The sequence below is a fragment of the Pseudorasbora parva genome, chromosome 2 (assembly GCF_024679245.1).
Source record: "Pseudorasbora parva isolate DD20220531a chromosome 2, ASM2467924v1, whole genome shotgun sequence".
Lineage (NCBI taxonomy): Eukaryota > Metazoa > Chordata > Actinopteri > Cypriniformes > Gobionidae > Pseudorasbora > Pseudorasbora parva.
The window spans coordinates 3,829,804-3,841,901 of NC_090173.1; the positions used below are offsets into that span (position 1 = coordinate 3,829,804).

Genomic DNA, 12,098 nt, shown 5'->3' on the forward strand with positions numbered 1-12,098 from the left:
CTCTCCTGGGGAGAGATAGCCATTACACTCACACATGTCTCAGTCTGTTGTGCAGCCAGCCTGGCAGCAGCATCAGCAGCTTGGTTGCCCTTGGATTCTGGGGCGTTATCAGTAGAGTGTCCTGTTCTTTTGATAACAGCTCCTTCTGAAGGAAAATCTCAGGCAGACATGAGTTTCTGTACCTGCTTTTGATGAGAGATGGGTAGACCAGGGGTGCTAGGGAACCCCCGTTGTTTCCACACAGGTCCAAAATCATGGACCGTCCTGAAGGCCTTGCTGTATTTAAGTGTACTTGTGAGAGTGGCCAGATCTGCCACCTGACCCCCTCCCCCTGAAAGAGAGTCACATTCAACAGTCTCATAATGTTCGTTTACCACAGCCCAGCCTGTGAAGCGTTGTCCTTGTTCATGAAAACTGGACCTGTCAACAAACAGGTTCATGGCATCAGATATTGGTTCGGCCTGGAGAGGGCTCTGGCTGTCATTCTCAATCATATGGACACAGTGGTGGGCAGTTCCTTCTTCTGGAAGCAAGGAGGCAGGGTTTACAGCATTTTCATTGTCAATTTGAATTTCCACATTCTTACTCAGAAGAGTGGTTTCCCCCTGTGCTCGTCTTTGATTTAAAAAAGAGTCCAGGCAAGTGTTTGTCAGTAACTTCAAAATCTGATGTCTTGTGTGCAGTATCACCTTTTGATGTGTCACAATGTCCTCCGTGGTTTCCACAGCCCATTCTGCACAGTCACATGTCAGCAGGCAGGCGTGCTGACCTGCCGTAGAAACAGGAATAGGATCAGAATAATATCCTACCATTCCGTAGGAATTTCGGCCTGGAACTCTCTGGCCGAGGGCAGCGGAGTATGATCGGGTTCCCACCCATGTCCACAGGTGAAACGGTTGGCTGCTGTCAGCATGTCTCAGTGCTGGGGAGGAAGTGAGAGTTTCATTGATACTCACGAACGCCTCCTCCATCTCCTCCGTCCAGTCGATCAGGTCAGATCCAGGTTTTCCCCCTTTAAGAGATTCTGTGAGGGGTTAAGACAGTTCATTGTATTCAGGAACATACTGGCGGGAGTAATTCAGAAGATCCATTACCTGCCTTAGACCAGTAACCATGTTTGGCTTTTGAAGTTCGACGATGGCTTTGACTCTTTCTGGAGTGATTCGTCGGTCGTGCACCCCGACAATCTGCCCTAAATAAGTCACTTCGGGCAGTGCCAGCTGTGCCTTATTCAAGTTGGCTTTGAATCCCCCGTTTTCCAGGGCATTCAAAACAGTTCGTACAGCAGTTAAACGTTTGAATTTGCTTGGGCTGGCAATCAGAATGTCATCCACATAATGTAGGACAAATGATCCATCATTTTCAAAAGTCTTTCTTACCGGATCAACGAAGGATGCCACTACCTGATGAAACAGGGTTGGAGAGTTGCAGAATCCATGTGGCAACCGGCACCATGTCCATTGGCGACCCCTGCAGGTGAAAGCAAATTTTCCTGGGTCCTCCTTGGCTAGAGGGCAAGTCCAGAAAGTGTTAGAAATATCCAGTGCAGTGACATAACAGTGTTCAGACCCTATTTCATAAAGGATCATGGCGGGGATTGTGACAAGGGGGTGCATCTTTTCGGAAGCTGCATTTAACGGGGTGTAATCTATCGGGAGACCCCAAGAGTTGTCGCTCTTTTTCATGGACCATATCTGTGAATTTGTCGGAGAGGTGGATGGTATTATGATACCCTGTTTGCATAATTTGTCTACCACACTCTTCGCATCCTCTCGAGCCTCATTTCTTAACGGGTATTTTGTCGTTTGGCTACATGCATGGGTCCTGGGATGCTCAGTGGCTGAACTTGGGCAAGCTCACAATCAAATGTATCTTTTGCCCAAACATCAGGAAATTTAGAAATCAAAAACTTCCACTCAGGTTGAGTTTCAGTCTCTTTGTCAACATCAGTCACTGCGCATCTCTGTTTACAATGGTGGCCAGATTGAGATAAGGGAAGCACGTTCAGGCTACCTGTGGCAGATTCAAAGACAATGAAGCAAACACAATCTTCAGGCTTACAGTTTACAGCACAGTAAGTTTCATAGGCTATGCGAAAACGGTCAGCATATTCTAAAGGGCTTTCCCCTCCTCTCTGTTTGACCTGGGTTACACTGGTCCAGGGGTATGACCCCTGACCTAACAGTTCTTCAACCTCATACTTGTAAGTGGTGTAGGCCTCACAGTACTCAGTCCAGTCTGAAGGAATGAAGGGGTGGGGTCTAATTGTTTGTACAGCTTTCAGTTTACTGGTAGGGATTAATCCTTCCACCAGTGCTTGTATGTCAGCAATGCCCAGATTTTGTTGTCTGGCAATGGCTTCTATCTTTTCCCATAAAACTTTATTTGGGCTGTACAGTTTGAAAGGTTCTCTCCCCGCAAGCAAACTATTTTTCTCAGCTGGGGTTAGTCTGGTCAATGACCCATATTCATGTCCAGCCCCCATTTCAGTGTTCTGGTCGTCCCACTCCAAATAAAGAATTGGGGCGGCAAAGACTGTTTTTCTGGGTTTATATGCCTCAACAGAGGGCAATCTGATATTCTTGACCCCTGTGGTTAATTTACTTTTTGCTTGTGCGGAAAGAACCTCTGGGTTGTATGGGGGAGGGATTTCAACCTGTGCATTCAATATTGGGCGTGCCTTTTCATGCGGTCCCTCCTCTCTGTTATCAGGAAGCGGGGTGGATCCCTGAGTGGGGGCCACCTGCACTTCCTGGTAAGAGTCAGTTGGGATTGAGGGAGGAAGAGACCTGGCAGCATTTTCTACTTTGTCACAAGACTTTCCCAGCCCCTTATTAAAACTTCCCAGAGCATGGCCCACCTGCACTTCCTTTAATTTTGCTATTCTGTCACGTGCATCCAGGTCGTACCACTCATTAGCCCCATTAGGGATTGATTTCATTGGTACACCTCCCATTTTACAGCGAACACAAACGGCTATAAATTAGGGTATTTGGTTTCTAAACAATCTTTTCTTGATCACAAAGAAGGTTTTTAGCAGCGTAAGGCAATGAATCTTATTTTTATCCTCAAATTAGTTTTTAATAGAATAGAAGTGAGTTCTACTCATGAAACCAAAGTACCTTTTTACTCCTGGTCACATATACTGGTCCTTACCAATTTGGGTCTTATTTTATTCTACTCGGTATCGTTCCAGATGCACCCCTGGCAAACAACTCCTGAATCTATTTTACTTGTTTAAACAAGGGGATCCCTTTATCTGAGATGGAAGAGACTGGCGCAGGTTTGCGATGCCTTCTGGACTCACACACCGTTCCAGGAACGTACTCCTGTAGGGGTAGTGACTGCACTCAATGCCCACCGGGGCCCCCTTTCTTAAGTACGCTTCAATGCACTGCCTTCTACCGTTAACCGTAACAATCCCATCAGCGACTTTGGTTTATACTATCACACAAGCATAATTAACTCCTCACTCCTATCGAAGTGAAGCTCTCTCGTTCCCCTTTACCAATCTTCCATTCAGATAACCTTATCCAAACAATAAAATAAATAAATACTACCTTATTTGTTGTTTTGCCAGGGGTGTCACCAAGGAATTATTGCCCGCGCATCCTCCACCAAAAACTGTTAAGTGTTGACAGTTTTGACCCATGGACCAGATATACGAAATGAAGACCAGGAGTCAGGATGTTCAATCATCGGAGAGAATTTTACTGAAGAATAGTTTGCAGTTTCATCAGTAGAGTCAGCTTCAGAGTCTCTCAGGGCGGTGTCAGGCCAGACTCTATTCTACCTTACACAAAATTAGTTATACCAATTTCAAGGGCATGATTTACATAATTATGGACACGTGGAATATTACTGATTGGCATAAAGTCTAAACAATGTGTCACGCGAGAATAGATAGGAGATGTTGTTGTTGTTGTTAATCAGGATGTATACATCAGACAATCCCAAGATTGGGGTAGTGTTGACTTCAGGGGAGTCCTAGAAAGACGCCAAGAGGTCTAGGGTGTGAGAAAAGTGGTCCAATCCATTCTGTAGACCTGCACAGAACATGTAACACACACACACACACACACACACACACACACACACACACACAAGACTCTAGGGTACATCTCTCCTCCAAGGTTAGTGCGTCCTGTGAGCTTATCAATTGGACAAGATATCAACACCACATGACAAACACATCTCCAGAAAGAAAAGTACGACTAATGTCATCTACCTCATTCTATAAAGAAATATAAAGAAATATAAAGATAAAAATCTACTTCTATCAATGGGAAATATCACACTATATAAATGGGAAGAAATCACAATTGGGAGACTCAAATCCTCCCACCCCTTCCTGTCCTGGGGTTACTAGCAACAGGCAGGATTCACCTCTTGGAAGTTCTAACTTTCTCTCCAAGGCCCTGTTGGTCAGGACCCAGAGATAGAGGTCAGGCTATCTATGTCAGGGCACATAGATAGGGGTCTGACTGTCTTTGTCAGACCGAATCTCGGGAAAGCAAATTAGACACCATACAGCAGACATAGAGTCAAAACCATATTAAATAATAGTTAAATGTATTAATTATCAAATAAAATTGGTTGTCAATAATTATTCATTTTGAAAGGATAATAACTGATTATTTAATTCATGAGGTTATTAAAAATCATTCAAAAGGATAAGATGCATATGATGAAGAGGCAAGGGTGTTGTCCCACTCCCCCCTTCACTGTGACCACAAATTAAACGAAAAGGTGGCTTTTGATTCTTGTTGATATTTCATCAAAAATATTGTTCATTAGCCTATAGATCGGTTATTTTGCACTCCTGACATGTCCCCAGCAGCCCATTCTAGGGCCGAAAAGCACACGCTGACGTCAGCATTTGTGATGTTGCTCCGACTCAGCTTTTCAAACTGGAAGACATAAATCGCTCTGAAAAATGCAAAAACAATTATTTTTTCACATATGAATACCATTAATGAGTACCCTAAGTGTTTTCTAATGATGTGCAGCCTATACATATCTGTTTACATCTCAAAAAAGTGTTTTGGGGTTTCATGACACTTTAAACACAAGGCATCCCATGTTAGTGTGAGCAGATTTAGCTCCTGAACTGAGAGTCTCACACACATACACACCTGCTCTGAACTGAGTGTCACACACACACAGACCTGATCTAACCTGAGAGTTCTACCACGATTTTTACTGAGGGGAGAAGTAGAACTAGTAACACTCGTGGTGAACTATCATAAGACTGGTTTCCTGATGAAACTAGGCAGGACTGAGTCTGGTCAGTACTGGATGGGAGACCAACTGGAAAAACTAGGCTTCTGCTGGTAGAGGTGTTAGTGAGGCCAGCAGGGGGCGCTCACCCTGTGGTCTGTGTGTGTCCTAACGCCCCAGTATAGTGATGGTGTTAGAGAGGCCAGCAGGGGGCGCTCACCCTGTGGTCTGTGTGTGTCCTAACACCCCTGTATAGTGATGGTGTTAGTGAGGCCAGCAGGGGGCGCTCACCCTGTGGTCTGTGTGTGTCCTAACACCCCAGTATAGTGATGGTGTTGGTGAGGCCAGCAGGGGGCGCTCACCCTGTGGTCTGTGTGGGTCCTAACGCCCCAGTATAGTGATGGTGTTAGTGAGGCCAGCAGGGGGCGCTCACCCTGTGGTCTGTGTGTGTCCTAACGCCCCAGTATAGTGATGGTGTTAGTGAGGCCAGCAGGGGGCGCTCACCCTGTAGTCTGTTTGTGTCCTAAAGCCCCAGTATAGTGATGGTGTTAGTGAGGCCAGCAGGGGGCGCTCACCCTGTGGTCTGTTTGTGTCCTAAAGCCCCAGTATAGTGATGGTGTTAGTGATGTCCTTCGATAAAGAGTATGGGTGTAACCAATGTTGCCCATTGACCTCTGTCCATCATGGCCTCCTAATCATCCCCCTCTCCTGATTGGCTTCATCACTCGGTTTCCTCTCCACCAATCAGTTGGTGTGTGGTGAGCGTTTTTGGTGCAACATGGCTGCCGTCTCATCATCAGGTTGTGGTTGAGGAGATTAATCTCTTCAATGTAAAGTGCTTTGCGTACTTAGAAAAGCTAAGCTAGAAATCTAGACGCACCCTAGCGGCAGCAAATTTAATCTGCCCGCAAGTGTCGTCTAGCAACTCTCAATAACCTTCTGAGCTGTAATCGCCAAACTCTGGTCGGGCCAATCACATCGTGTATAGAGACGGTGGGGGGGCCATAATGACGACGTTTGCGTGCTTCTAGTAAACACAGAAACTGGCGAACGGCGGCGGTCTTTCGAATCAGCTTTGACTGTGATTCTGGAAGACTTGGAGTTAAGCTTTTCTCTGAGAAAAGAACAAAGAACGGCACTGAAGTCATTCTTAAAAAGGGAAGATGTGTTCGGAGTTTAGCCGACCGGATACGGCGAATGTTTATTCTGTCAACAAGCTCTGTTTCACCTTTGTTGCTCTGGTTGGTGTAGCGCTATCCTATCGCGTGCAGAGGGAGTTTGAAAGACAACCGTTTATCCGCCCCTCAGATTGAGCTGTCAATGGTGAGTTTCCAGACCAAACATCTTGATGTGGGTCTGGTTTGTCAGGCTATAGAAAAGCATTAATATTATTATTCTCCACAGATCCAGGAGAAACTGAAGTCAGTATGGCTGCTGGATTATTAATCAGAGGTACGACACGTTGATTTATTCTGACAGCTTTATATCACTGAAACTATCAGTCAGTCTGTGAATGTTCATAGTTGAATCCCCTTGACTTCAGTTCCTTCTCTTCCTCTCGTGTTTCCTGCAGTGATTGTGAGTATTGTTGAGATGGCAGTGTTTGCTGCTCCTACTGTGATTCTTCTTCAGATCATCTGTGCAAGAAGAGCTGGTGAGTTTGAGCCGCACACAATCTGATCCTTCACACTCATCTGATCTGGATCAATCTGCAGTCATGATAAAAACACACAGGAGAGGTCAGAGGTTAGTCAATGGCTTTATTTTACAGGGAGGAAGGACTCGCAGCGGCCAGAGGAAATAGAGATGCCTACAATATGACAATAAAATACTGATGAGTTTGAGCGAATCTGCAACAATATTACAAATAGCTCAAACTTAGGATTGGTCATTGTTGGATTTTCCTCTTCTCAGAAAGCAGAGAAGAAACTCTGAGCAGCCTGAAGAAATATTTTCATATTTCATTCTGATTATTGTCCTTTTGTTGTGGTTTGGATATAAACTGCTTTAAATATTATATTAAATACAGTAACGGACAGAATGTGTGTGTAAAACCCTCTGTTCTGTGTGATGGAGCTGATTTCATGATTATTGTATCTGTTCATTCCTGTTGTTAACTTTTTTTTCTTATTTTGAAATTTCTTAATAAAACCTCTACAGTTGTGTTTAATATGTCTCCTTTCCTGAGATGTTTGTTAAAAGTAAAAAAATATAATTTTATTCCTGACTGAGACTCAAAGGAGACACAGCATTAAAGCAGCACTGGGTAACTTTTGCTCTCGGGGTCCCCCTACAGTTGGGAAAAAATAATGTCCTCAACTACTGTCGTAAACTCTGTCCTCCTACATCAGGGGATGCCATCGCGCGTGCATTTGTTGACATGACAACCCTGATAGCCCTGAACTAGTGATGCGTGGCTCGTCTCATAACCTGCGGACCCCGTATGTCTATTTAAGATACGGGTGCGCAGCGGGTTGTAAAAATATATACAGTGGTGCGGGGCGGGCCAAATAACTTCATAAAAGCGGCGCCGCGGGTCGGTGCAGCACTAACAGTTCCCCTGAACACTGCAGGAGGAGTTCACATGCAGGTGTTCTTCTGGCGGCGCGTGTGAAATGTCTTCATCCCAGGTACAGTCAGTGGCAGATGCTTCAGCATGTCATAGGAATATCATTTCATGGGTTTTATTTTTTTCAAACGCCAAATAATCACGATGCTCACGTTTACAAGCCAGCGTCATTATAGTAGTCTATTGGTTAGCGTTTTCCAGAATCTATATGATACTTCAGTTCAGTGTTTGAGTGGTCGGTAATCACCATAACAAGCAGGACAGCATCGGTCGGGCACGCCTCCTTCAGCTCACGCCGACGAGCAAACGCTGGTCACATGTTGATCCTCGTCCTGCCTTTAATCACAGCACTTTTTCGTTTCCTCTTATTGCTTTCCTCCAACAAAACCTTTTCTTTCTTATTTGTCTGTGCTGCTTCGGACATGACTATATTATCCGACGAACAAAGTTGGGCTCGCACGTCCGACTGTAAGGAAGTGTGTGTGTTGGTGGAAGTGACGTATATGCCGTAAAGCAGTCGAATTTTGTAATTTGTAGGGTTACTACCCGAAACCCGAAGTTTAAAAGTACGATTGAAAACGATACAGACCCCGTCAGGCTATGGCAGACGTGTCATTCAACCTATTGTAAGTCGATGTATCATCACAAGAGTCGTGAAAATATATTATGAAGGTTGAAAAGTTACCTAGTGCTGTTTAATGATTTCTTGTTTAGGAAAAAAACAGCTTTTGGGGATACACTTCCAATTAAAAGAAGCTGGCATATAACAGAAATAATCAAACCACCCAATGGACTCCAGTGAGTGCAGAAAACAGTAACAGAATTACTAAACACAATGAAAATCTCAAAAATAAATAGGTGTGTAAAACAACAGTAGAGGCTTGTATGTGCCTAAAGAAAGTAATAAACACAGCATACATGAGAAATCTGTGCATTGTCCCACATGAATACCATGTTTACCACACTCTCTCATGTCTCATAAAAGGAGGAGCGTCGACAGTGAAGAACGAGAGAGCACCAGGGGTTATTCCAGAAAGCAGATTATGTGCCATACCCGGGTATGTTTAAGAGTAAGTTAACGGATAACCTCAACTTTCGATTCCAAAAACTGAGGTAACTTTTAGGGTATGTAAGTAACCATGGCAACTCACTCTCTGAACATAACCTGCTCTGGAGTAAGTTATGTTCCAGGGTTTGTTTGCTTAAGAGGTTTTTAGATGTTTGTCATATAATTAATATAGTTATTAATATAACCAAATTTGTTTCAGTTATATAATATACAATATTATATATTAATTCTAACATATTATAATTATGAAAATAAGTCAATGTTAATGCAATTCAAATATATTTATTATTTATTTTGTCATCTCACAATTAGCATCAAGCAAACAATATAACCCTTTTTCTCAGTGAATAAAGATTACTTATTAAAATAAAACATGGGAAACAAATTATTGCACAACCACCCAATAGGTGGCAATGTGTATTAAGTATGTGATGTAAATCGCCATTAAACACAAGAAGAGGAAGTAGAATGGCGCGCTCTTTCTTAGCGTTTGTTTCCATGGCGAACCATTGATCTGTCGCTCTGTTGAGAATGCCTTGTAAGGTAACCGGGAACATACTCTGAGTTGTCTGAACTTACTCCCAGACTCGTTTCTGGAACCAGCATACCTCGAGTAAGCAAGGTTTGGGTTTATCAACCAAGAGTTCAAGGTGTGTGACGGTAAGTTTACCTTGCTTTCTGGTCTACCTTGCTACCTTGCTTCTTTCTACACCCCAGGTCTGGATTTGAAGTTGTTTGTTGTTTATGTTTTATTATGTGTGTGTGTGTGTGTGTGTGTGTGTGTGTGTGTGTGTGTGTGTGTGTGTGTGTGTGTGTGTGTGTGTGTGTCCATCGTTCATGAGGGACTGCCCGCGTTCGTCGGTTCCAAACTACCTTACAATTACACACATTACACTTGAACTCCTTTTGTTAAACCAAGCCTGTAGCACTCCTCTCAGAAACTGAAGCCTCAATCGCCCCCCGGTGGCCGGTCCCAGTATAGCTCATAACTCCTGCCCCGCTGTTTTCTAATGGACGCGAGACAAACTTAACAATCAAGTAATACTTCAAATATTTTTTCCCCAAAGTTGGTTTCTGTCATTGTAGGCAGTTTTTATCATAATGATTTCATTTCAGGTGTTCCTTCTTTAAATAAGTTTAGTTATAGTTAGTTATTTGACGTCATGATTGTCGGCTTTGTTGTATATAAAAAAATTATGCTGGACAAGAGGTTTATGCACGCAACTCACTTTACTTTCAGAAAACTGGAATGAACTATTTCAGACCAAAACAGCTGCATCCTAAACACGCAGCAAGGCATTACCAAATGAGCACAGATGAATCCGTTCTGAACGGACATAACAGGCCTCTCTGAGGGAAGTTGTCACTGAGGCACACACTAACTTTTTCAATATTTTCGGGAGGAGATTGGAGCTTTAGCTTTAATTTCTACATAATAACTGTTTATTTCAATAACTGTTTATTTTAAATCAACACAATTAATTGTTCTGCATCTGCGAGAGTGTGGGCGGCAGTGATGGGCAGTAACATGTTAGAAGTAACCAATTACTGTGTAATCCGATTATTTTTCCAAGTAACGAGTAAAGTAAGGGATTTAAATTGCAAAAACAGTAATTAGATTACAGTTAGTTCCCCATAAGCAGGCTGCGTTACTGCGTTAACCGTGATTTTGTTTCATGAGACTGTCTCGTGACGTGACAATGACGTATGAGCACCGTGATGTCAGTGGTAACCAGTGGTGGATGTAATGAAGTACAAATACTTCGTTACTTTACTTGAGTACATGTTTCACGTATCTGTACTTTACTTAAGTAGAATCAATAGTGCATACTTTTTACTTTTACTTTGTTACATTTTGCAAAAATATTTGCAGCAAATCTTTTACTTTCTACTCCACTACATTTCTACAGCATTTCGTTACATTTTCTGATCAGTTTCAGGGCTCGAGATTAAGGTTTGTTCGGATAATTAATGGATAATAATAGTCTAATGTATGAACTGGTAGTTTAGTTTCATGTTTAAACATTATTTTCAACGTTTCTCATAACATTATTTAATGCAGTTGTAATTTGTCAGTTGTAAATGATTTAATTTAACAACCATATAGCGTTATTCTAATTGAATTTATTGATCAAATTTAAGAATATAAAAGGAAAGCTGAAGCATATCCTATATTTAAGATTAATCCTCATAAATATGAAGATTTAAATACATCAAAGCTGATGGAAATGTTCTTCTGAATATTGATATTTAACTCTTCAGATCGTCCTGATATTGTGAGTCAGAATGTAAACTGGGCAACAGATGATACGCACAATTAGCCAACATTAACCCAAAACTAACTGAATTAAAACGCCACAGCCCATACTGTTTTCTTCTTTTTAATTATTAGAATATAGACATTAAGAGAATACATTTTTATACAAGTACTTTTACTTTTAATACTAAAAGTACATTTAAAATCAGGTACTTTTTTACTTTTATTTAAGTAGGATTGTCGTTGTAGTACTTCTACTTTTACTTAAAGCTCCACTGTGTGATATTTTCCCCCATCTAGCGGTGTAAAGGTATATGACCATCCAGTGAATAATAGTTTCTGCTCCTCTCAATTTCGATTTCGTTTCAACTCCTACAGTGGCCGATTAGTCATGGCTTACAGTTCCACCTCTTCGGTGAGAGTTGCTTCAAGTGATGAGGTTACTTTTGAAAACTATTATAATTTACAGTTATTTAATTTGCCAAATGATCTATGATCAAATTAATCTATGTAAAATGAATAATAGTTTTACGTTTTCGTTATTTTTAACCAGTTCATTGCTAACATCAGCTATCAGGTTCCCAGACGAATGCAAGCTAATCTTAGTAAAGTAACTTTTATCAGTGCTATCGTTATTCTGTATATTGTACGACATCACTAGCATAAGGCAAAGTTTACATTGTAGGCTATATCATTTTCTCCATGAGCAGAGATCAGATGATGTGACGGAGGTGCGAGGGAGAGGTAGAGGTAGAGGGAAAGGGAAAGGAAAGAATAAAAACAGGGCAGGTGCCAGTGAATTGCTGAGACCTCCAACAAGGCAAAGAAAAGCACTTTCCAAAGATGATGAGGAGAGAGTGGAAGCCCTTCAAACCCAAAGGAGAGAAGCAACAGTGGTTTGTGTCTATATTATATTTTCATCTTAGCAGAATGAACAATGTCAATAAAACTAAAATGATTTCTTAGTATCTACATCGTTTTAC

General features: G+C 42.1%; 1 protein-coding gene across 1 annotated transcript in view; it reads right to left on the reverse strand.

Annotated features, from left to right (window-relative positions):
* Positions 1-6,848: 6,848 nt before the first annotated feature.
* Positions 6,849-12,098, reverse strand: part of LOC137048106 (zinc finger protein 665-like) — a 79,271-nt gene continuing 74,021 nt past the window's right edge. The window contains exon 6 of the mRNA XM_067426113.1: positions 6,849-6,929. Within this exon, the coding sequence (XP_067282214.1) occupies positions 6,849-6,929 (81 nt within the window). The remainder of the gene's footprint in view (positions 6,930-12,098) is intronic.